Source organism: Microplitis mediator, chromosome 1 (genome assembly GCF_029852145.1).
Source record: "Microplitis mediator isolate UGA2020A chromosome 1, iyMicMedi2.1, whole genome shotgun sequence".
NCBI classification, from domain to species: domain Eukaryota; kingdom Metazoa; phylum Arthropoda; class Insecta; order Hymenoptera; family Braconidae; genus Microplitis; species Microplitis mediator.
The window spans coordinates 7548655-7571630 of NC_079969.1; the positions used below are offsets into that span (position 1 = coordinate 7548655).

The following is a 22976-nucleotide window of genomic DNA, read 5'->3' on the forward strand; positions in this document are numbered from 1 at the left end:
TTTGATGCATATTTTGATTGATTTCTATGGAGGGACATCCAAAGAACCCAAAAATGCAAAAAACCCAATTTCGTAAAAAAACATGACTTATGGGGTTTCTCAAATAAATGATTCAAATGAAATTGTTGTTACATACTGAAAATTTTCTAGTATGAAATGAATACTTTTAAACATTTAGTTTACGATCAAAGGTACACGGAGAAAAAAATATAACAACTTTTACTCCAAAATATGAGTTAAAATTACTAAATTCATATTGTAATCTTAAAACGCTACTGAAATTGTGTAACTTTTACTTTCTGGTGAATTTAATTTTTATTTATATTTAGTAATCTATATTATTAACAGGGGTATGTACTCTCTCTATTACTTAATTAATTAATTCCAAATACAAAATTTTTTTTAAGTTCCAAAGTATTGACCGTAGGATGACCGTAGTATTGACCGTAGGATCCAAAAAATTTTAGACGTTTGCTAACTTCAGTATTATTATATAAATTCATGAGAGATCGGGTACTACTACCCTGTTATGACAAAACGACGTATCTCGAGATACGCTGTTTTGTCGTAACAAAGCTAAAAAGGTTTATTTAGTCACTTAATAATAGGGAATCATCAAAATTTTACTAATTTAATTAATTATGCCAATAAAATTGATCAAATGTGCGTATAAAAGAAATGAAAAAAAAAAATTTGGAAAATCCAAAAGTGCACGCCTCGAACGCTCATGTTATGTTTTTTTTTTAAAGTTAAATTTCGAATAAAATTGAACATCCCGCTCTTTTCCCATAGAAATTTCCATGGTAAATATACGGTAATAAAAGTAAAAAAAAAAAATAAATAAGGAGAACATTCCTAATGAAAAATGGCGGCAGTGTGTGTTTGTTTACATGTAAGATTGCCGGTTTTAACCGTAATGATTTATTTAAAAAAAAACGAGAAGGCCTACAGTTGGGATTTTCGAAAGGAACCTTCTTTGCTTATTTCTGAAAATTTTGAAAAAAAAATTAAGTAGTTTCGTCAAGTCGTTCTCGAGATATCCGTACCACGCCGTTTTTTTGAACCACAGACTAATGCATGTCCACGATAAATTTTTTTTAATGAACTTTTTTTTATATTAATACATATTGGACAAATTAAAAAAAGTATCAGGATTATTTATTAGTGTTTCAGCTTTATATTGATGTGCTTTTCATAATATGTAAGAGTAATAGAAAAAAAATATATGCACTTTAATGAGTGGAAATCGTGTGACCTTGACAGGTCGGTTATAAAGCACAACCTCTCCGCTTCGTTTCCGAGGCGTGCAAAAACGTATCTTTTTTGCATTGGAAATTTAATTCTTCGAGTTACAGCGTTTTGTCATAACAGAAATCAATTTTTCTGTTAAATTGTACTCAAATTCTGTTAAAACTTTAAACGCTATTTTCTCGAAACTATAATTTTTGAGATACGTCGTTTTGCCATAACAGGGCAGACTAGTTCCCTGATTGGGTACTGAGTTTCTTACCCTGGCAGACCTGAATCACGGTGTATTATGGTAAATCACCGTGAACGCTCACCGTGATGCTACCGTGAATCACGCAATTCGATTTGTCTAAGAAAATCTTTAATGACCTGCGCACATCGATATGTTATAGGTATCAATTTCTTTTATTAGGGCTACAGGAATTGCCGGAATCTCTGATTTTTGAATTTCCTTAATTTTCCATAAATTTTTATAGACCTGCAGAGCCGACAGTTGCCCAGTTTTTTTTTCTAATTTATTATCATTATATTAGAAGAACTATAAATTTATAACAATGAAAATAGTTATTGATTTTAGCGGTTACTATTATAAAAATAAATTTATAATAAAAGAATTTAGTTTGTGCCGATTAGATTATTTGTCAGTAATAACTGAACCAATAACAATTACAAAAGATCCACAAAATGCAATTCCGTTGCAAGCAAACAATAAAAGTTACAAAAATTTTATTGATAAATTCGGTGTAAAAAATTCTCATAATTTATATCCAGTATATGTATTACGCAGTAGATTAATGAGAATAAATCATGAAAACAATAAGATTTATGTGCGAAATGGTGAGCAGTTAAGTAAATTAATAAGTTTTATCAACAACAGTAAATATCAATCTGACAAAATAAAACTATTAAGTGATTTAGGGTTCGATGATAATTATGAATTAACTGAAACAAATTGTCCTCATCATATTAATAAATCAAATAATTATTGCGCGGGTGACAATGCGAAATTAATGGCTGAATGGTTAATAGAACGTAAAGTAAATAAAATAAATTCACGTCGAAATATGCAATTAGTTATTAATTTCAGTGGTTATCGTGATTATAAAAATAAATTTAAAATTAAAGAACTGAGTATTCATGGATTAAATGATGATGGTAATATTGTTTATCATAAACTATGTGTAATTAAACCAGTATATGTTTCAAATGATTCCATAAATAACATTAATAAAAAGAAATACGATAATTATTATAATAAATTTGGAATTAAGTATGACGACGGTTATTATGAATTACAACGTATGAGAAATGAAATTTATAACATAGTAACTAGATGTGATATTCAAGTAATTTATGTTAAAAATTATCATTACTACGATCTATTGACCTACGTTTTTGGAGATATTGAAAAATATGATGTTACTTGTTTGGAAGATCATAATTATGTCGAAGCATATGATATAAATACCAATTGTGGGTATCATACACATGAGGATAATAGTAAAAATATATGTGTGAATAATAGCGTAATTAATATGGTTAAGTGGATACTAACCAATAAGTTTTATAAATCTGAGGTTAGGAATCGGTTTTCTGAAATTACGTTAAACGATGATATTAATATTGATGATGAATTAGTTAATCAATTTATAATAGGTGGTAATGATGAATTACCGTTAATTAGTTCTGATGATTTGGAATTATAATATAAATATATTCATTCGCAACTTAAAATATTTTATAAAATCTTATGGATTCTGATAAATTTCTCATCGATGTTTTATGAGGATGAATAAGTTATTTGTGAAAATAATACAGGCACGTGTAGATAATTGAAATTGAATTTTTTTTAAAATTGTTCATAATTTTTTAAGCCCTCACTTGAAAATTAAAAAAAATTCTGTATTTCTAAAATTTTCTAAATAGATATCAGATTATAAACCCCAATAATTCAGAAACAACATTTCCCGTTCATACTCTCTGGGTCTATATTTCCCCCATTTAATTATTGTATATAATTTTCAACCCCAATTTCATGTCTAGCATGCAATTTCCTTTACAAAGAATACCCATGACTCTATTGAGTCTATCGAGCTTTGTTCTCGTGTAAAAAAAATTCGTTCCAAAAAAGTTCCGCATGTGGAACTTCTAAACATGAGATAAATTAGAACTTCGAATGGAACTTTTTTGAAACGTTAGTAATTTTGATGGTAAAAAAAAAAGTTTTTATGAGCAAATTTAGAGTCAAAAAAGGACGTTCTTGGAACTTTTTTGGAATTTTATACAGACATTCCAAAGAAGTTCTAGTATCACCACTTTTGGCTTTTTTATGGACTAAAAAAGGCATTCCAAAACATTCCAAAATCACTACTTTTGCATCTCTTGTAGATCAAAGACGTTCCAAAAACATGACAAAATAGTTTAAAAATCACTACTTTTGAATTTTTTATAGAACAAAAAAAAACATCCATAAAAAATTCCAAACAAATTCCAAGAACGTCCTCTTTTGACTCTAAATTTGCTCATAAAAATTTTTTTTTTACCATCAAAATTACTAACGTTCCAAAAAAGTTCCATTCGAAGTTCTAATCTGTCTCATTTTTAGAAATTCCACATGCGGAACTTTTTTGGAACGAATTTTTTTTACACTGGTTGAAATGAGAGTAAGTGTAGCTGACAAATGTCAATTTTTGAAATTTAAAAATAAATGAATAAAATGTAATTAGAGTAAAAATTCAAAATTACGGTTTTAAACAAACGAAAAATCTGTACGCGCATTTTTTAAAATTTCATTATTTTAATTAATTAATTTATTTATTTAAAATTCATAAATTGTCTCATGTCTGCTGCGTTCACACTCAGTTAAAATAAAAAATTTGAATTAAACCTTCTGACCACTCGCTCGAATCGCGATATTTAGATAATATGTTCTCAATTTTATTAATTACTTTTTATATTTCAAATACCGATTGAATTATTATCAGAAAATGTTCGTTCGTTACTAAAGAATATTTAGAGACAAAAGTTTTTATTTATTTACACGAAAAAATCACTAAATTTATTTATTTAATCACAAGTTTGAAAACGTCTGAGTCAGTGCGATGGCGGGAATATTAGTTTGTACCCCGAAACACTTGCGCAGTTGTAGGGTCGGTTGGAAAGACCTGCGCAGTAGAGATAAAATTTATCCACGCGTGCGCAGGAAGCTTCTCAGCGTCAGTCAGTCTCCCGCCTAACCGAAGCTCTCATTGTCGTTGTCGTTTCAATCCGGTAAAATAAATGATTTAATTGTTGTGTCGCTCGATTTTAAATGTATCATTACTTTCAATTAATTAGTTGTTTAATAAAAAACATTTTGTTATATTAAATTATGTGTGTCAGTGAACGTGACTTGTGAAATAAATTAAATTCAGTGCCGGTGTAACTCGTGTTATTTGACGCCATGTTGATTGTCGGAATTTTAAAATACAAATAAAAATATTTAAATCTCTTTGTTTTATTAAAAATAATATTCTCAAGTGATTGTTGTGCTGTGGTGATTAATTAGTGACATTAATTTAATTTTTTTAGTGAGTGTTCATACGTTTAATTTATTACTTTGTGCGTCGGTGATCTACGAGCACTAGTTGCGAAGAATGAAAATGGCGGGAAGAGTGAGTAAATTTAAAAAATTTTTTAAGTAATATCGTTATTATTATTTTTATTTCTTTTTTTTTTTTCATTAAATGAATATACAAAGTTTACACTCACAATTTTTTATGACAAAAGTACATACATCAAGATAATACACATTAATATTAATTAATCAATAATTTAATTACTCATTAATTTATAATTTTAAAAATGTCATTCCTTCGTTTTTATTACAAACCTCAATTTCTCAATAATTCGTCGCATCTTAAAAAAAATCTTAATTAATAATTAATTTACATTATCAACTATAATTAAAACATTAATTATAAAAATTAAAAATTGATTAATAATTACAAATTACAAATGAATATAAAATAATATTAAAAAAAATTTTTTTTCATAATAATCTAATCAGTCTTTATACAATATTCGTACATTAAATTTTTTTTCCACAATATATATAATTATAATTATAATTATAATTAATAAAAGTAATTAAATTAATTAATTATATACAATTAAAAGTAGGTGGGTATTTTATCCTTAAGTCTCTATTCTCCAAGCATTAATATCATAATTTCTTAAATTACTTTTTATTAATACATATTATTGTTTTAATTAATAAAATTAATTAATTGATTGATTAATTAATTAACTATTTCAAATTGATCGAGTATTAATTTTTTTTTGTTTTTTACGGAGGATAGAAAATATCATAATTTTCAAATAAAATATATGATTCAGATACGAATCTGACAAATCAGATAAAGATAAAATCCTTGAAATTTTTCTTTAATTATCTGAATTTGAATCAGATAATTTAGACATTAATAAAATAATTCAGATAGCGGTCAGATAATTAAAATACTGGTCAGATAATTCATATAGGAATCAATTTTATTCACATAAAGATGAAATTATGTAGACGCGGGTCTGATAATTTAAATAGAGGTCAGATAATTACGAGTGTGAATGAAGCAGACATCAGACAAATTTAAAATTATAAGTAAACAATTAAAAAAATAATTTTTATGAAAAATGCACTTGTTGATTTCAAAATTTTTTGACCGCGCATTTTTCAAAAAATTTATTTTTTAAATTATTTGTTTTATTTATTTATAATTTTAAATTTGTCTGATGTCTGCTTCATTCAAACTCATCAGATAATTTGAATACAAAACAGATAATTCAGATACTGATCAGATAATTTATATAGGTACCAGATAATTCAGATGAACATTAAATTATTTAGATGCGGATCAGATAATTCAGATTCAGATTAGATAATTTTAATTCTGGTCAATTTAGATACCGTACAGATAATTCTGAAATGTATTTGATAGTTCATATACTGATCAGATAATTCACGTAGGGATCAGATAATTCAGATAAAAATAAAATTATTTCGACGCGTGTCTGGTAATTCAAATTGAAATCAGATGATTGGGATACAAAGCAGATAATAGATACTGGTCAGATAATTCAGACAATGATCAGATAATCCATTTAGGTATCAGATAATTCAGATCAGATAATCCTAATGCTGATCAGATAATTTGAAGACAGAAGAGATAATACAGATACTGGTCAGATAATTCAGAAACTGATCAGATAATGGATGTAGGGGTCAGATAATTCAGATAAAAATTAAATTATTTCGACGCGTGTCTGATAATTCAAATCGAGATCAATTGATTTGGATACAAAGTAGATAATAGATACTGATCAGATAATTTAGATACTGATCAGATAATTCAGATAATGTATATAGGGGTCAGATAATGCAGATAAAAATTAAATTATTCAAATGTGGATCTAATAATTCAGATACTGCTCAGATTATTCGGAAACTTATCGAATAATTCCAATACAGATCAGATAATTTATATAGGAACTAGATAATTCATATAGTAATCAGATAATTCATATATAAATTATTTTTCAATTTTTCACAAGAAATTAAAAGCAATTATAATATTTTTTTCTCTTAGTCATCATTTTACCATTATTCAAAAATTTTCTTTTGTCACTTTTTTATTGTTTTATCTAAATTAAGCGCATCATATATATGAAAGCGTCAATATCTATTATTTTATAGTAATAAACAAAGAATGTAATTTCTTTTGATAGTAATCAATTATTTCTTATCGGTTTTATTATACTGTAAGTCATTCATTTTTTTTTTTATATTTTTTTTGTTATTTTGTATGCAAATATAGTTCAAGCTTTGTTTTATTATTGATCAATAATAATTATCATAATTACTTTTTTTATGTAGTTATTTATATATGTATATTTAAATATATATTTTGTAATGCGTCGGATCTAGGTTACTAACAAATACAAAAATTACAGTAAAAAAATATTTTTAGTAAAAAGGGATGGTAGCATTTTCATTATTGTTATTAATATTATTATATATATTATCAGTAATATATATTTATAAAGATATATTATTTTTTTAAGTCGTATTTTTAATAGTATTGATTTTTTTTTCAACTCAAAGTCTAATCAATTGGTGTCTTTTTGACTTTAAAACAAATTATGAATTTTCGGGAGTTAAAAAAAATTTTTATTGTTCACGAGGTAACGATATGTTCTATTGATAATTAATGTTGATTAAAAGTAATTTAATTATAGTTGGATAAGTTAAATTTTTTTTTTTTAAATATTCAATAACCGGATGTAAATTTTTGCATACGTACGCATGTACACATTTTCGATAGATCGTCAATTAGCAAATCGATTTAAAAAATTTTTGTAGTAATAAAAAATAACTACGAGAACTTGGGTCTTAATAAAATTTAAGTTCAATCTGGACAATTGTTTTTAAATTATTTAAAAATTAATTTAAAAAAAAACCCGCCGTTTTTAAAATGAATAAATTTTTTTCATGACAAAAATAATAAACATTAAAATTTTTTTTTTAAATTACAAAGGGAAGAAATGGACTAAGGTTAAAGCCCCTATACCCTCTCAGTACCATTAGTCGCTCACTTTAACTGTTTAAGGCGTTTTTTTATAATTTTTATAAAAAAAAAATCACAACTAAAAATATTATTATTGATAAATAATTATTTGTGAATCTAAATACATTAAAATATGATGTATAAAATTATTTTATAATAGATTATAAATTTAAATTAAATGACTGTTTTCAAAATCGCGCAAAGCCGGGCATTTTTTTCTCTAACGTTCATTCGTTAGATTAAATTTATGTCACGTCAAATTTTTTAAGAATTGTTACAACTATATATTATTAAATACATTTTTAAAATTCATGAAATTTTATATTATGAAAAAATAAAGTAGTATAATTTGTAAATTATTTGTCCAAATCAATAAACTTATCATAGTTTAATTGATATTGTCTTTGAGCGACTATAGGGCCATGTGTTGATCGAGTAATGGTACATCGCAACTTTTAGCGAGCGACTATGGGTACACTCAAGGACCTTATTTAAAAAATTAATAATAATTAATTATCAACATTATTCTTCAAATTTAAATTTTATTCTAATACTCGAAACTTCAAAAAATAACACTAAAAAAAAAAATTGTTTTTCATTTTATTTATTAATTTATATTGAGTGATTTAATCTCGCTCCAATGAAAAGTGAGTAGGTATAGGGGCTTTTACCTTACTAGATATTTTAAAAAAATTTCAAAATCTTCATAAGAATGAAAAAAAAAAAAAAAAAAAAAATTAAAGAAATTAAATTTTTTGCCCTGAATTTTTTAAAGTATAAAATTTTATTTGTATCTCATATTTTTAGATAGTAATTAAAAAATATTAAACTCAAAATGGCCCATTTTGCCCTTTTGATAATTAATGAAATTAAAAAAATTATAACTTTCCAACTATATAAATACGTTTATATGTATATTGTATATATATGTATATTTTATAATTATTCTGTCGCAAAAAGATTATGAAAAAATATATATAAGTTTTCAGCTTTTCTAATATTTTTTTTTACTAATTTTTTTTTGTCATTTTTTCTTGTCTTTTCTTTATTATCATCAATTGTGCTGTCCGTTGTTATACACTGTGCGTAATTAGTTGAATTTATATAAATATATATTGATCAATAGCAATTTTATATATTTTTATATTCATACACACACACATATATATAAATATATATGCGTGTAAAAGCACATGGTAAAAAAAATCCTACTATTTTTTATCTCACTCAATTTTTTAAATTTCAAATGAAAAAAAAGTTCTAGAAATTTATAATAATTTTTTTGTTTTTGAAAATGGATATGTCAAAAAAATTGATGATTTAAAAAATAAATATCTTTATATATTTACTGTTCAATATTAAAATTGATTTATTTGCTGGATGATTATTCAAAAAATAATTATCTCGATAAATAAAACATACGTTAATAATTATTGCTCTTGCAGATATTTTATATCGATATGTTAAGATATATGTCAGCAAAGAGCTTTTGTTACTATTATTAATATTTATTAATATGGAAGTCATTTTTATTTAAAACTGTAGTTAAAAAATATACACATATTGAACCTAAAAATTATTGCTTTAGATTATATTTAAAAAAAAAAAAAAATTAGATATTGGTACGGATGTGAAAGCTTTTAGTAATTAATTATTACGTTTATATATTATTTATATTTATATATATATATATATTTATATTTAAAAATTATACTATCGTGTAGCTTATAAAATTTCCTCGAAAACGAGTACCAACAACCTTATATTCAAACCCTAAAAATCTCACTCAAAAAAGATTTAACCCTAGATATGGATATTATTTTTAAAATAAATAATTATCCAAACCTATCGATGTTGGTACTCATTCAACTCGGCGTGAAAAAATCTCCGTAATCCCACTCTAAAAACACTCGTAAAAATTCATTAGACCCATTAAAAATCTTAAAAACCTTAATACTTTATTAAAAAATCCAAAAAACCTCATCCAAGTACATCAAAAATTTCATTTATCAAAAAACCCTTTTCATTTCATGAAAGCTCATGGAATTACCTGTTAAACGAGTACCAACAACCCTATACTCCGATGAGATTAATCAGCGCCCAATCTATGGGCGCCATATTAATCGTTAACATTAATGATGACAAATATCTGAATCCCCACTACTAGCCATTGAAAAATTAGCTGAATCACGGTCACTAACTCTTACACTAGCGACATTACTCCCGAAAAATTTATTCTGAAGTGGCTGTGGAAAAGTGTGATGACCGGAGGGTAAAGACCACTGCTGCGTCTGTACCGGCAGTACATTATTGATTGGGTATCTTTTAACATAACCTCCATTAACTGGCTGATTAACCAGTTGGTTGTTGGTTGGAAAATTACACCGACCATTAATGGGATTTGGCGCCAAAGTGGTCGGTAATGTCGTATGATTTACAGCGCCAATAGGTAAAATAGGAACTGAATTTTGTTGAGGTACTGAACCACAACTGCCTCCAGTCCCAGTAGCGCCGCTGACGTTATTAGCAGAGTGTACACCATGTGGTAAAGGCATTGTCGAACAATGCGGATAAGCTGGTACAATTGGTTGGGTTGGATAATGTGGCAAAGTTGCCGACGCATTGCCATTAATGCAATTCTTGATATCACTATTTTCAGTAAATGACGTCATGCGCATGTTAGTACTACGAGAAAATGGCTCCGGGTCATTTGGATTCCATGACTCGGGTAATTTAGGACGTGACATGCGCCGACGTATCACAACCGTTGATTCCGAGGTATTTTCTAATATTATTGCTGGGCATGGACCCCCTTTTGAGGATTTTCGATCAATCGTATTGAATTTAGTGAACTGGGTCTGCCCAGAACCAGGCCCTGGGGAGTTATAGTTCTGATTAGGCGGTTGGATGCCACGTTGCAGTGAACAGCTCCGCCATTTTTCATCCCCATAACCGTCCGCTACCGTAAGATCATCGACGCTGGTAGCGCGACGTGATTGTTGCGTATTTATCGAGGGATGACTTACATTGGTTAAGTTACTGACATTGCTTATGTTTGAATGGACGCCGCTTGACTCGCTGTTGGACGAAGTATTGCTGCGTTCTATAATCTCGTAATTTGGCACTGGATGGACGCCATTTGTCAAGGGCTCGATTGCCGGAGAATTTGATGAATCTGACCGAGGAGTTAATTGATCTTGGGACATCCCTGAATCCGCGTGTCGTAGACATCTTGGTAGACCATTTGCCTGCGAATGGATAATTAATTAATTACTGGGTCTAAATAGTGTCGGCTATTGGTACCAGTGGGTTAAGTACCTGAGGTAATGGATGATTAATAGAGTCATTAACGACAGTTTCATCGTAATTAAGAACAGGTGCAGCAGTAGATGTTGTTAATAACGTAGAGGCGATGGTTAATTCATTAGTTACAGCCATTGGAATTGGAAGGGGAACAGGAACGATTGGTAAATTTGGGTCAGGTAAAGGCTCTGGGGTTAATAGTGGAGATGGGTCGCCCTCTGATGGATGAAGATCGCGGTTACCACTTGCGTAATAGGTTACTTGATCATCATTAACGCATTCCAGTAACTAGAATTGTTAATCGTTAATGGTTAATAGGTATTAATGTCTCGAGTTTTGAAGATTTGGTTAATGACTTGAGGGTTCAGTTAATGAGTTAAGGGTTTGGTTAATAGATTAAAATTTACCTTGTTTTCTTCGGATGTCGAATCATCAGCGGGGTCGATACCAGTCATTAATGGTAACTCACGTAACGTGGCATAATCACCATCGTCGTCTGGTCCACCCTCGGTATTACCTCGTCTTTTTCCCTTATTGCTATAAGTTCATTAATCATGTTAATTAATTGGTCATACAATAGACTTATGCGCTATACTAATTTGTCAGTGGGTAGAGTATAGATAGTTAATCATAAATGTTAGATAGAGACCGAAAACATGCGACTTATTTAGTAGTGCTTTGATGAGTTAGTGGGCGCCAGGGCTGGTTTAATTGAGTTTTTGTTAAAACTATCTCTATAGCTATAGGCTAGAGCTAGACTGATTAACGCAATGGCGCCCAAAGTTTGTAATCAATAGAACATGCAGTGATTAATGAGTAACGTGATACAATAGAACAAACAAAGCAAACGATAAAAACAACGACACCAAGAAAGTAGATAGATTACCGCGAGCCAGACGTACTAGGCAGATCATTGAATGTCACTTTTGGCCGGAGCTTTTTGTTGAGCCAACTTTTGTCTAATGTTGATGCTCCACCTGCTCCACCATTGGGTGATTGTTCTGGTGACGGCCGCAATTTTGGCCTTAGCCAGTATATTTGTTCTTCTTCTCCGTCCAAGCTTGTTTCACCTGACGCACGATTAACGGTGGCGCCCGATCCTAATTAATGATAAAAAAACGTTTGACATTTCAATTTATTGGTTCATTAATGTATAAAACAATCGATTAATCGATCCATTAATCAGTCAAGTAATTAACATTTTAACAAATGATAAATCGCTTTAGCGAGTAATCGATTAATTGATACCTTGAACAATCAATTAATCAATTTTTTTGAACATTTGATCGACTTAATAATCGATTTTTTTGATTCAATTAACGATCGATTATTTTATTGATCGGAAAATCGATTTACGAAAAAGTCGATTGATTTGTTCAGTGAAATAATGATAAAAGTTGATCTATTGATTGATTAAAAATCAGTTAATCGATGTATTGAACAATCGATTAATGAGGAAAGTAATTAAAAAATTGTATACCTTCATTTTGTTTGGCTTTTCTTTCAATAATAGCCTTTTGAATCACACACATGATAGCTTTTTTAGGTGAAGATTCAGCAATACTATAAGTTTTACCATCTCCAACAATTAATAGAGGCGCATCACTGCCTAATTCGTGATCAATTAACGTATCGTCATCATTATCATCATCATCATTACTAGAATTACTCTTATGAGTACTTTTCCGTCTACACGCCAATAAATCAACGTCCGTTACCAATTTAACAGACCGGGCTGAGCGAACAGTAGCACGTGCTATTGTTACGCGTACTTTAAAAATCCAATTACGTTTTATTGTCAAAAAGAACCAGAATATTAACCACAAAAACAAGTGGGCTATTGTACCGAGGATACATGCTAATATTACTCCGTCGAGACTTCCGCGGTACACAACAGTGTAATCATATAGAAGTGGAGCGTTGCATATTACGAGAGCTAAAAAAACACATAGTGCTGCACAGTGAGTAAAGTAAGCCCAGCCTGAGCTATTACGCCGACCCTCTTTTGATATTATTACACGTCGTTGATGTTCGTGTTCTAAAAATGTTGCGAATCTGAAAGAAAAAAAAAATATAGATAAAATATTGAGTTTTTATTTATTTTTTAAAGATTCGATGTTCCACTAGCATAAAATAATTTTATTGTAGTAAAATTGCTACTTATAATTTTATTTTAAAATTTCAAAAAGTTTATAAGCCTTTAGATGCTGAAAAAATTCAATTATCTAGTAACTTAAAAAAAAAAAATTTTCTATGGACTTTTTATTTTTTCAAACAAATTTTTGCGATGGGAAAATTTTTGATATTATTCTAGAAAAATTTTTTTAGTACTTGTATATATTTTAGTTAGGATTTATGTATGTTAGGGTAGTCCGTTTGGAACGACTATTTTTTTTTACTCCTATTTGAAAATGATGTAAACATTGACAAAAAAAAACTTCCTGCAAGTTTCAGTCCTCAATTCTAAACACTTTACATTTGATTTCGACGTTTTTTTATTTAAAATGCATAGGAAAGTTGAGATTTTTTCAAAATTCTCTATAGCTCAGCTGCATTTCGAATTATCAGGTCACCATTTGCGGCCGAATATTCAAATAACATAAAAATTTATCTTTTATGACTCCTGTGTTTAAAGTATATCATTTGAGCGACGTGTGGCATTAGTAAAATAGGTCTTTCTCTCGATAATTGCCACAGCTTTATAATGAAATATGAAAAATCAGCTGTTTCACATTTTTGCATGACTTTACTATGTCTCAAGCAATCATTTCGCAAATCCCTCGTTCTAATTCTATGTATCGGAAATATCTACATTAGGGCGTTCCAAAAAAAACAAGAATTTTTTTTCAACTTCCCGCTAAAAAAAATTAAAATTTTCAAAAATTCGGGAAGTTATTGGTTTCGGTTCGATTTGCAAAAACCGAATTTCTATTAGTTTTTGACGTTCTGAGGTTCTAGAAAGTTATCCTGACTAATTTCACGATGATGTCCGAGTGTATGTATGTGTGAACGTACGTACGTACGTACGTATGTATGTATGTATGTATGTATGTATGTAAATATTCATAACTCATGAACGGATGAACCGATTTTGATCATTGAGGTGTCATTCGACGCGGCTTGTTAATATCTTGAAGCTGTAAAAATTTGAGCTTAAGTCGCGTCGAATGCCACCAAAAAAATGTACTCACAATAATGTTTTCGAGCTCAACGAGCTCGAAAACAGCGGGAAGTTTTGGGGCTGGCCCGCAGGGTTAACCGATAGACCGATTTTTTCTTCTGATTTTTGAAACTAATGAACCGTAAATTACATTGTAATGTCCATCAAATATTTTTGTAGAGAATTGATAGCCAAGTTAGCTATACGGATCTTCACGCTGTTAAAACACTTATTATATCAATGGACTACATATGTTTACAAAGGCTATTTGTCGTATTTTTAAATTACATAAATGAAAACTCATCCTAACCTAAATGCATTTATTAAATTTAACGATACTATAGACCATTAAATTAACATGTGAGTATTCGTAAATTAGGTATATGTACGAATTGTTACACGATGAAAAATGATGACTCGAAACCTACCAATTTTCATTATGCTGTCAACCAAACTTGAAACAGGAAATGAAGCATCCAAGAAATTATCATGCTCATACGAAAAATTAATATGCTGTATCACAATACTTATTACGCGCGAGAAACTTATCGATAAGCTTTCAAACCAATTATTTTCATACATTATAATAATTGTGATGCGGCATGGTAATTTTTATAAGAACATAATAACTTTTTGGATGCTTCACTTCCTGTTTCAAGTTTGGTCGGCAGCATAATAAAAATTGGTAGGTTTTGAGCCAAATTTTTCCTCCGTGTATTCTGACAATACGTCATTTGAAGATACATTGGATAGTCATTCTGACAATATTGTTCTCTGTGTACTGGATCAAAAGTTATTCAGAGTCAATACACGGAAAAAAAATTCACGGATTTTTTACGATTTAACTATCGTAATTTTCATTATATAGTATTGTAACGCTGGACTATAAGTTTTCAATAATAATTTTTACAATAGACTATCGTAATTTTTATTTTATAATTTATACTACTACCAGAAAGAAAAAATCAGATACTATAGAGTAAATTATACAAGTTGTGTTAACATAAATTCTAATACAACTATCGTAAAATGAATGAGTCGGTAATGTAGAATTTCTTTAAATATAAAATAATAATTAAAAGTCAATGGAGTAAAATATATTTTCTTAAAAAAGTAGAACTTATAATTAATAAAAAAGAAAAATTTATCATTTGGAATTTTTTTTTTTTTTTTAACAGTTAAATTGAGAAGGAAAATACAATCTCGAAATAAAAATAAAACATGTTGAAGTAGTAATAATAAAACATTTATTTAATATTTTTTCAAACATATTTTTTTGGTATATATAAAATTTATGAATAAATAACTCATTTATTTGTATTCAAAATACGCACATGTAGAAAATTAAAAAAACCATAGGTGCAATTTTTTCGAATACTTTTTTTCTATAATTTATCATTTTTAAAAAAATCCAAAAATTATTAGGCGTCTGCTAACTTCAGTATCATAAAGAAATGTTGAATGTCCATAATTTGAGGTTATTGAAATGTTTTACCTCTCGCAAAGCCGGGTAAAATTATTCATTGTCGACAAATGAAGATTATCCTGTAACAAAATTAGGAGAATTGAATTTATTAGAAAAAATAAATTTTCATTCATTTAGAATCATTTATCCTATGACCACAAAATACTACTAAATTGTTTATAAAAATAAACTTCTTGTCCAGATAAATGATTTTAAAACGAACGATATACATGATACTGAAGTTAGCAGATATCTAATAATTTTTGGATTTTTTTTTAGACGATAAATAATTAAAAAAAAAATATTTAAAAAAATTGCACCCATAGTTTTTTAAATTTTCTACATGTGTATTTTTTTAGTTTTTTTTTTTTTGTAATTTCTTTGGTGAAAAAAAAAATCCGAAAATTACTAATTATCTGCCAACTTCAGGATCATACGATATACCCACAGAATATTAAGTTTAATAAAAATTGAATAATAATAATTATACTTACACCACCAAATTATTATATTCCACAATCTATGTAGGTTTGTAATGACGAAAGTACAGTTTTTATTTTAAATTTCTTATTTACAATTGTCCGAAAAACGTCATGAATAATAACCTCTATTTCTGCACTACACTGTGGATAAAGATGAACTGATTTATAAATATATATAGTTGAACCACAAATAATACAGACAAAGTAGATGTCATCATTTGTATTTATATATATATATATACACTCATACAAGCATCACATCATGGTTTGTGACAACACTTGTCTTTCATACGTAAACGCTTCAGATGGCATATACTATACCATTTCAGAAAATTTACAATCCAACTATCGTAATTTTTGTAGCTTGTATTGTAAAAACATAGAGGCAGCACTGTAAATTAAAAGGAAGAATAAAAGAATAAATAGTATAATTAAATCTTATTTTTTATTCTTTTACTATTTACGATAGTAACATTGTAATATTTCTTATTGAATTGATTACAATAAACTCTTAATGAAATTACGATAGTGAATAGTAAAAAATCTTTTAAAAACTGTAAATTTTCGTATCATATATTTGAATGTTACAGATAATAAAAGTATAGTCCAGGATTACGATAGTAATATTGGAATTTTTCGTCGAATTTTTTTTCCGTGTATGAAAGTGACGGTCAATTTCACTGGCTGCATCGACCGAAGGCTTGCGCGGCAAATGCATACCCAGATAGCAAAATGACGTCTTGATGAGTTTTGAATGAGTTCCTATTTATGTTTAGAACGTCTTATCAACATCTTAAAGATGTCGAATGAGCCACCTAGTGAACTCAGTAAGACGTCTTCAAAAAGAGTTATTTTTAAAGACACCTTTAAGAAGTCATTATTAGACTTCTTGAGGACGCCTTCGACAAGACGTCGTAAAGCAGTCATTCCAACTTGAAAGCTGTCTGGGTTGCAATTAAATCAACTACCTTTACAAACTGCTATTGTAATCGCGCCATCTGACGTCAGAATATTGAACTTTAGATCAGTGACATTTTTTTTTTTTTTTTTTACCATCGTTATATTAGAAGAAATAACTAAATATATAATAATGAAAGTAGTTATCGATTTTAGTGGTTACTATTTTAAAAGCCAATTTATTATAAAAGAATTCTGTATGTGTCGATTGCAATACGAATCAGTAAAAACTACTGAAATAAGAATCACTAAAGATCCAAAAAAAACTATTGGACGGCGACCGTACAATGATAGTTACAAAAATTTTATGGATAAATGCGGTATTAAAAATCCTAATAATTTAATGAACTTATCTGATTTACGTAAAAAAATAAAAAGATTAATTACTGAAAACTGTAAGATTTACGTACGAAGTAATGAACAATTAAGTAAATTGATATGTTTTATCAATGACAGTAAATGCAATTTTAATGAAGTAAAATTAATGTGTAATTTAGGTTTTAATAATGATTATGAATTGACTGAAACAAATTGTCCTCATCATATAAATAAATCAAATAATTATTGCGCGGGTGATAATGCGAATTTAATGGCTGAATGTTTGATACAACGTAAAATAAAGAAAAAAAACTTACGTAATGGTATGCAATTAGTTATTCATTTTAGTGGTTATTATGATCATGATAGTATAGTAAAAATTAAAGAATTGAGTATTCATGGATTGAATAATGATGGTAGACTTATTTATCATAAACTATATGTTACTAAACCAGCATATAATTTAACTGATAGTTTTATGAATCAACTTGTTAGAAATGAATTCAAAGATATTTATTATGATAAATTCGGAATTAAGTATGAAGATGGTAACTATGATTTATGTCGTATAAATAATAAAATTATTAAAATTTTAAATCATCATGATATTAAAATAATTTATGTTAAAAATTTGGATTATTACAATCTATTGAGTAAAATTGTTAAAAACATTAAACAACTTGACGTTATTTGTTTGGAAGAGTGTAATTATGTGGAAAATGATGATATTAAATTCGTCTGTCAGTATCATACACATGAGGACAGTAATAAAAATATATGTGTAGATGATAGTGGCAAGAATATGGTTAATTGGATAGTATGTAATGAGTTTTATAAATCTGAGGTTAGAGATCGGTTGTGTAAAACTAAATTAAATGATAATATTGATGATGAATTGGTTAATCAATTTATAATAGATGATAATAATGAATTACCGGTACTTAATTTTGACGATATGGAATTGTTATAAAATGATTTTGATGATCTATAAAAAATTAATTATAATGACTTGGAATTATTAATTGTTTATTGAAGAATTCCTTTTTTTCTCGCAAAATAATAATAAATTTTTGTTTTTTGTAATTATTTACGCTTGGAAAATAAATTAATCTAAAAATTTTTCGAAAGTTCGAAAACTTAAATTTATTCAACAAAATTTTTCTCTACCTGTGGGAAAAAATAGTTTAGTTTTTGGCAGATGGTCAATGATTTCAGATTTATGACATGATCTCTATAGATTTCCGTAAATCTTCGAAGATTTTACAATATTATCAATAAAGATTTATTGAGATTTTCGCAGATCTACGCAGATTTACGAGTTTTAGATATTAATCTTTTTATTAGGGCTCAAGAAATCACCAGAGATCTCTGATGATTTCCTTAAATTTTTGTAGGTCTCTTGAAAAAAAGAATCCTAGCAATTACGAGATCTGTTTTGATCTCCGTAGATCTTCTAAGAGAGTGTAACATAAATCTAATTTTCAGAACAATCAGATTTCGGTAGACTTACTGTAGATCAACGTATATCTAAATTATTTTTTCCCGGGATATATTTTCAAATTTGTATGAATAATTTTTACGGTCTCTGAACTTTCCATAAATTTATCAAAATTTTTTTTTTGTCATGATTTTATATCATATTTTGAAAACTTCCAGTGCGCGGCCCGTGTTTATTTTTAGTACTTGTTGCACTCGAATATTCCGTAAGGATTCGTATTTTACACTCAGATGCTGGCAGCATGAGCCTAAGACTCGCGCGGCCAACGCATATTTATTCGCGCCACCTAACGACAGAATATTGAACCTAGAATAGATGAGTAAAGAATTTTTTTCTATTTTACTATATATATATTAGAAGAAATATAAATTCATAATAATGAAAATAGTTATTGATTTCAGCGGTTACTATTTCGAAAATAGATTTACAATAAAAGAATTATGTTTGTACCGATTAGTTGATTTCAGAGCGATAGCTGAGCCAATAATAATCGCTAAAGATCCGCAATTTTCTGTTTCATTGCAACCGTACAATAATAGTTACAAAAATTTTATGGAAAAATTTGGTATTCAAACCCCTCATAATTCATATGGATTAGCTGAATTACGTTATAAAATAAAAGTCATAATTACTCACAATGATCTTATTTACTTACGAAATAGACAACAGTTGACTAAATTAATGAGTTTTATCAACGACGGTAGATATTATTGTGATAAAATAGAGCTATTAAGTGATTTAGGTTTTGATGATAATTATGAATTAACTGGAACTAACTGTCCTTATCATATTGATAAATCAAATAATTATTGCGCGGGTAATAATGCGAAATTAATGGCTAATTGGTTAATAAAACGTAGAGTAAATAAAATACAATTACGTACAAATATGCAACTGGTTATTAATTTCAGTGGTTATTATGATTTTCAAAATGAATTTATAATAAAAGAAGTGAGTATTTACGGATTAAGTAATGACGGTAATATTATTTATCATAAATTATATGTGACTAAACCAGCATATGCTCCAATTAGTTTTATAAATCGTATTAATAAAACTAATTACGATAATAATTTTTATAATAATTTTGGAATTAAGTACGAAGATGGTAATTATAAATTATTACGTGTGAGACATAAAATTTGTGAAATACTAATTAATTACGATATTAAGATAATTTATGTTAAAAATTATTATTATTACAATTTATTGAGTAAAATTGTTGATAATATAAAAATATATGATGTTACTTGTTTGGAAGATTATAATTATGTCGACATATATGATATAAATACCAATTGTGGGTATCATAAACATGAAGACAATAATAAAAATATATGTGTCGATAACAGTGCAGTTAATATGGTTAATTGGATACTAACCAACGAGTTTTATAAATCTGAGGTTAGGAATCGGTTTTCTGGAACTTCGTTAAACGATGATATTAATATTGATGATGAATTGGTTAATCAATTTATAATAGATGGTAATAATAAATTACCATCAATTAGTTCTGATGATTTGGAATGGTTATAAAATGATTTTGATCTATAAAAAATTAACCATAATGACTGGGAATTATCAATTGCTTATTAAAAGATTACATTTTTTTCTTTTTGTAAAAAAATAATTAATCGACGTATGTCTAAATTATTTATTCCCGGGATATATTTTCAAATTTGTATGAATAATTTATACGGTCTATAAACTTTCCATAAATTCATTAAAATTTTTTTTTTGTCATGATTTTATATCATATTTTTAAAATTTCCAGTGCGCGGCCCATGTTTATTTTTAGTACTTTTTGCACTTAAATATTCAGTAAGGATTCGTATTTTACACTCAGATGCTGGCAGCATGAGCCTAAGACTCGCGCAGCCAATGCATATTTATTCGCGTCACCTAACGGCCGAATATTGAACCTAAAATAGATGAGTAAAGAATTTTTTTTCTATTTTACTATATATATATATTAGTAGAAATATAAATTCATAATAATGAAAATAGTTATTGATTTTAGCGGTTACTACTTTGAAAATCAATTTGTAATAAAAGAATTTAGTTTGTGCCGATTAGATAATTTAAGAGTAATAACTGAACCAATAATAATTACTAAAGATCCATTATTTTCTGTTCCGTTGCAACCGTACAATAATAGTTACAAAAATTTTATAGATAAATACGGTATTAAAAACACCCATAATTTATATCTATTAAATCGATTACGTCAAAAATTAAGATCAATAATTGATGGAAGTAATATTATTTACGTACGAAATAGACAACAATTAAATAAATTGATAAGTTTCATCAATAACATAAGTTACGATTGTAATGAAGTAAAATTAATGAATGATTTAGGTTTCGATGATAATTATGAATTGACTGAAACAAATTGTCCTCATCATATTGATAAATCAAATAATTACTGCGCGATTATATTATAATGCGAGATTAATGGCTGATTGGTTAATAGAACGTACAGTAAATAAAATACAATTACGTAAAAATATGCAATTGGTAATTAATTTCAGTGGTTATTATGACCATAGAAATATATTAAGAATTAAAGAATTAAGCATTAATGGAATAAGTAATGATGGGAAGAAAATTTATCATAAGCTATATGTCACTAAACCAGGACGAAATTTCACTAGTTTTATAAATGAAATTGTTAAAAAGAAATTCGATGAAATTTATTATGATAATTTTGGAATAAAGTATGAAGATGGTAACTATGATTTATCTCGTATAAATATGTAGAAAAATTGGTAAAATATTATTTAATTATGATATTAAAATAATTTATGTTAAAAACTATTATTATTACAATCTATTGAGTAAAATTCTCCTAAACATTAGCAGATACAACGTTATTTGTTTAGAAGATTACAATTATATCGATACATATGGTACAAATACCAAATGTAGGTATCATACACATGATGATAATAACAAAAATATATGTGTCGATAACAGCGCAGTTAATATGGTTAATTGGATACTAACCAACGAGTTTTATAAATCTGAGGTTAGGAATCGGTTTTCTGGAACTTCGTTTAACGATGATATTAATATTGATGATGAATTGGTTAATCAATTTATAATAGATAGTAAGAATGAATTACCATCAATTAGTTCTGATGATTTGGAATGGTTATAAAACCATTTCATGATCTATAAAAAATTAAGCATAATGACTGGGAATTATTAATTGCTCATTAAAAAATTACATCTTTTTTCTTTTTGTAAAATTATAATTAATTAACGTATGTCTAAATTATTTTTTCACGGGAAATATTTTCAAATTTGTATGAACAATTTTGACAGTCTATAAACTTTCCATAAATATATTAAATTTTTTTTTTTTCGTCATAATGTTATATCATATTTTGGAAACTTCCACTCGAATATTCAGTAAGGAATCGTATTTTACACTCAGATGCTGGCAGCATGAGCCTAAGACTCGCGCGGCCAACGCATTTTTATTCGCGCCACCTAACGGCCGAGGTTACGTAACAAATCACCCGCGACATTTTACCCGCGACGTTTCACCCGAGGACCATTTCACCCGCGACATTAAACCCGAGGACCAGTTCACCCACGACATCTTTTCAACAATTAAATTTACGTATGATACATAACTTTAATTATGGTTTTTGATCACATGTTTTGCTTTATAATATGGTACTAAATTTATAATTAGTCTGATAGCACGAAATATATTGAAAATTAAGGTGTTTCACAATGACATACGGGATGTATCCACGATAATTAAGAATAATATTGACCGATAGGTGGCATGAAATGTCGATTCAAAAACAGTGGGAATTTACGATTGATTTTATTTGCGGGTGTATTGTCGCGGGTAAATTGTCACGGGTGATTTGGTCTGAGGGTATATTTTCTGGGGGTGTATTGTCGTCAGGTGAAATGTCGCGAG

General features: G+C 27.9%; 4 protein-coding genes and 1 pseudogene across 6 annotated transcripts in view; 4 read left to right on the top strand and 1 right to left on the bottom strand.

Moving 5' to 3' along the window:
• The first annotated feature begins 1627 nt into the window (after positions 1 to 1627).
• On the top strand, positions 1628 to 3071 carry LOC130675531 (uncharacterized). Its single transcript, XM_057481314.1, has one exon. It carries the CDS (start codon positions 1803 to 1805, stop codon positions 2952 to 2954), a length of 1152 nt encoding a protein of 383 aa, XP_057337297.1. The 5' UTR covers positions 1628 to 1802; the 3' UTR covers positions 2955 to 3071.
• Positions 3072 to 8215: 5144 nt separating this feature from the next.
• The window catches only part of LOC130673129 (protein tincar), a 49440-nt gene continuing 34679 nt past the window's right edge, over positions 8216 to 22976 (bottom strand). For 2 of the 3 annotated variants that reach the window (XM_057478166.1, XM_057478097.1), the window contains exons 8-12: positions 12634 to 13208; positions 12040 to 12253; positions 11561 to 11690; positions 11169 to 11441; positions 8216 to 11098 (exon numbers count right to left, since the gene is read on the bottom strand). In XM_057478166.1, the coding sequence (XP_057334149.1) occupies positions 9983 to 11098; positions 11169 to 11441; positions 11561 to 11690; positions 12040 to 12253; positions 12634 to 13208 (2308 nt within the window). In that variant the 3' untranslated portion in view covers positions 8216 to 9982. The remainder of the gene's footprint in view (positions 11099 to 11168; positions 11442 to 11560; positions 11691 to 12039; positions 12254 to 12633; positions 13209 to 22976) is intronic. The other variant, XM_057478237.1, reaches the window with a different exon arrangement.
• On the top strand, positions 17342 to 18583 carry LOC130675382 (uncharacterized). Its single transcript, XM_057481070.1, has one exon. It carries the CDS (start codon positions 17351 to 17353, stop codon positions 18503 to 18505), a length of 1155 nt encoding a protein of 384 aa, XP_057337053.1. The 5' UTR covers positions 17342 to 17350; the 3' UTR covers positions 18506 to 18583.
• Positions 19404 to 20631, top strand: LOC130675155 (uncharacterized). The gene has a single exon (XM_057480714.1). It carries the CDS (start codon positions 19412 to 19414, stop codon positions 20567 to 20569), a length of 1158 nt encoding a protein of 385 aa, XP_057336697.1. The 5' UTR covers positions 19404 to 19411; the 3' UTR covers positions 20570 to 20631.
• LOC130675079 (uncharacterized) lies at positions 21031 to 22233 on the top strand (annotated as a pseudogene).

Bases quoted from the DNA above. Each gene is read 5' to 3' on its own strand.
- LOC130675155 (XM_057480714.1), top strand. From the start codon at position 19,412: ATGAAAATAGTTATTGATTTCAGCGGTTACTATTTCGAAAATAGATTT.
- LOC130675531 (XM_057481314.1), top strand. From the start codon at position 1,803: ATGAAAATAGTTATTGATTTTAGCGGTTACTATTATAAAAATAAATTT.
- LOC130675382 (XM_057481070.1), top strand. From the start codon at position 17,351: ATGAAAGTAGTTATCGATTTTAGTGGTTACTATTTTAAAAGCCAATTT.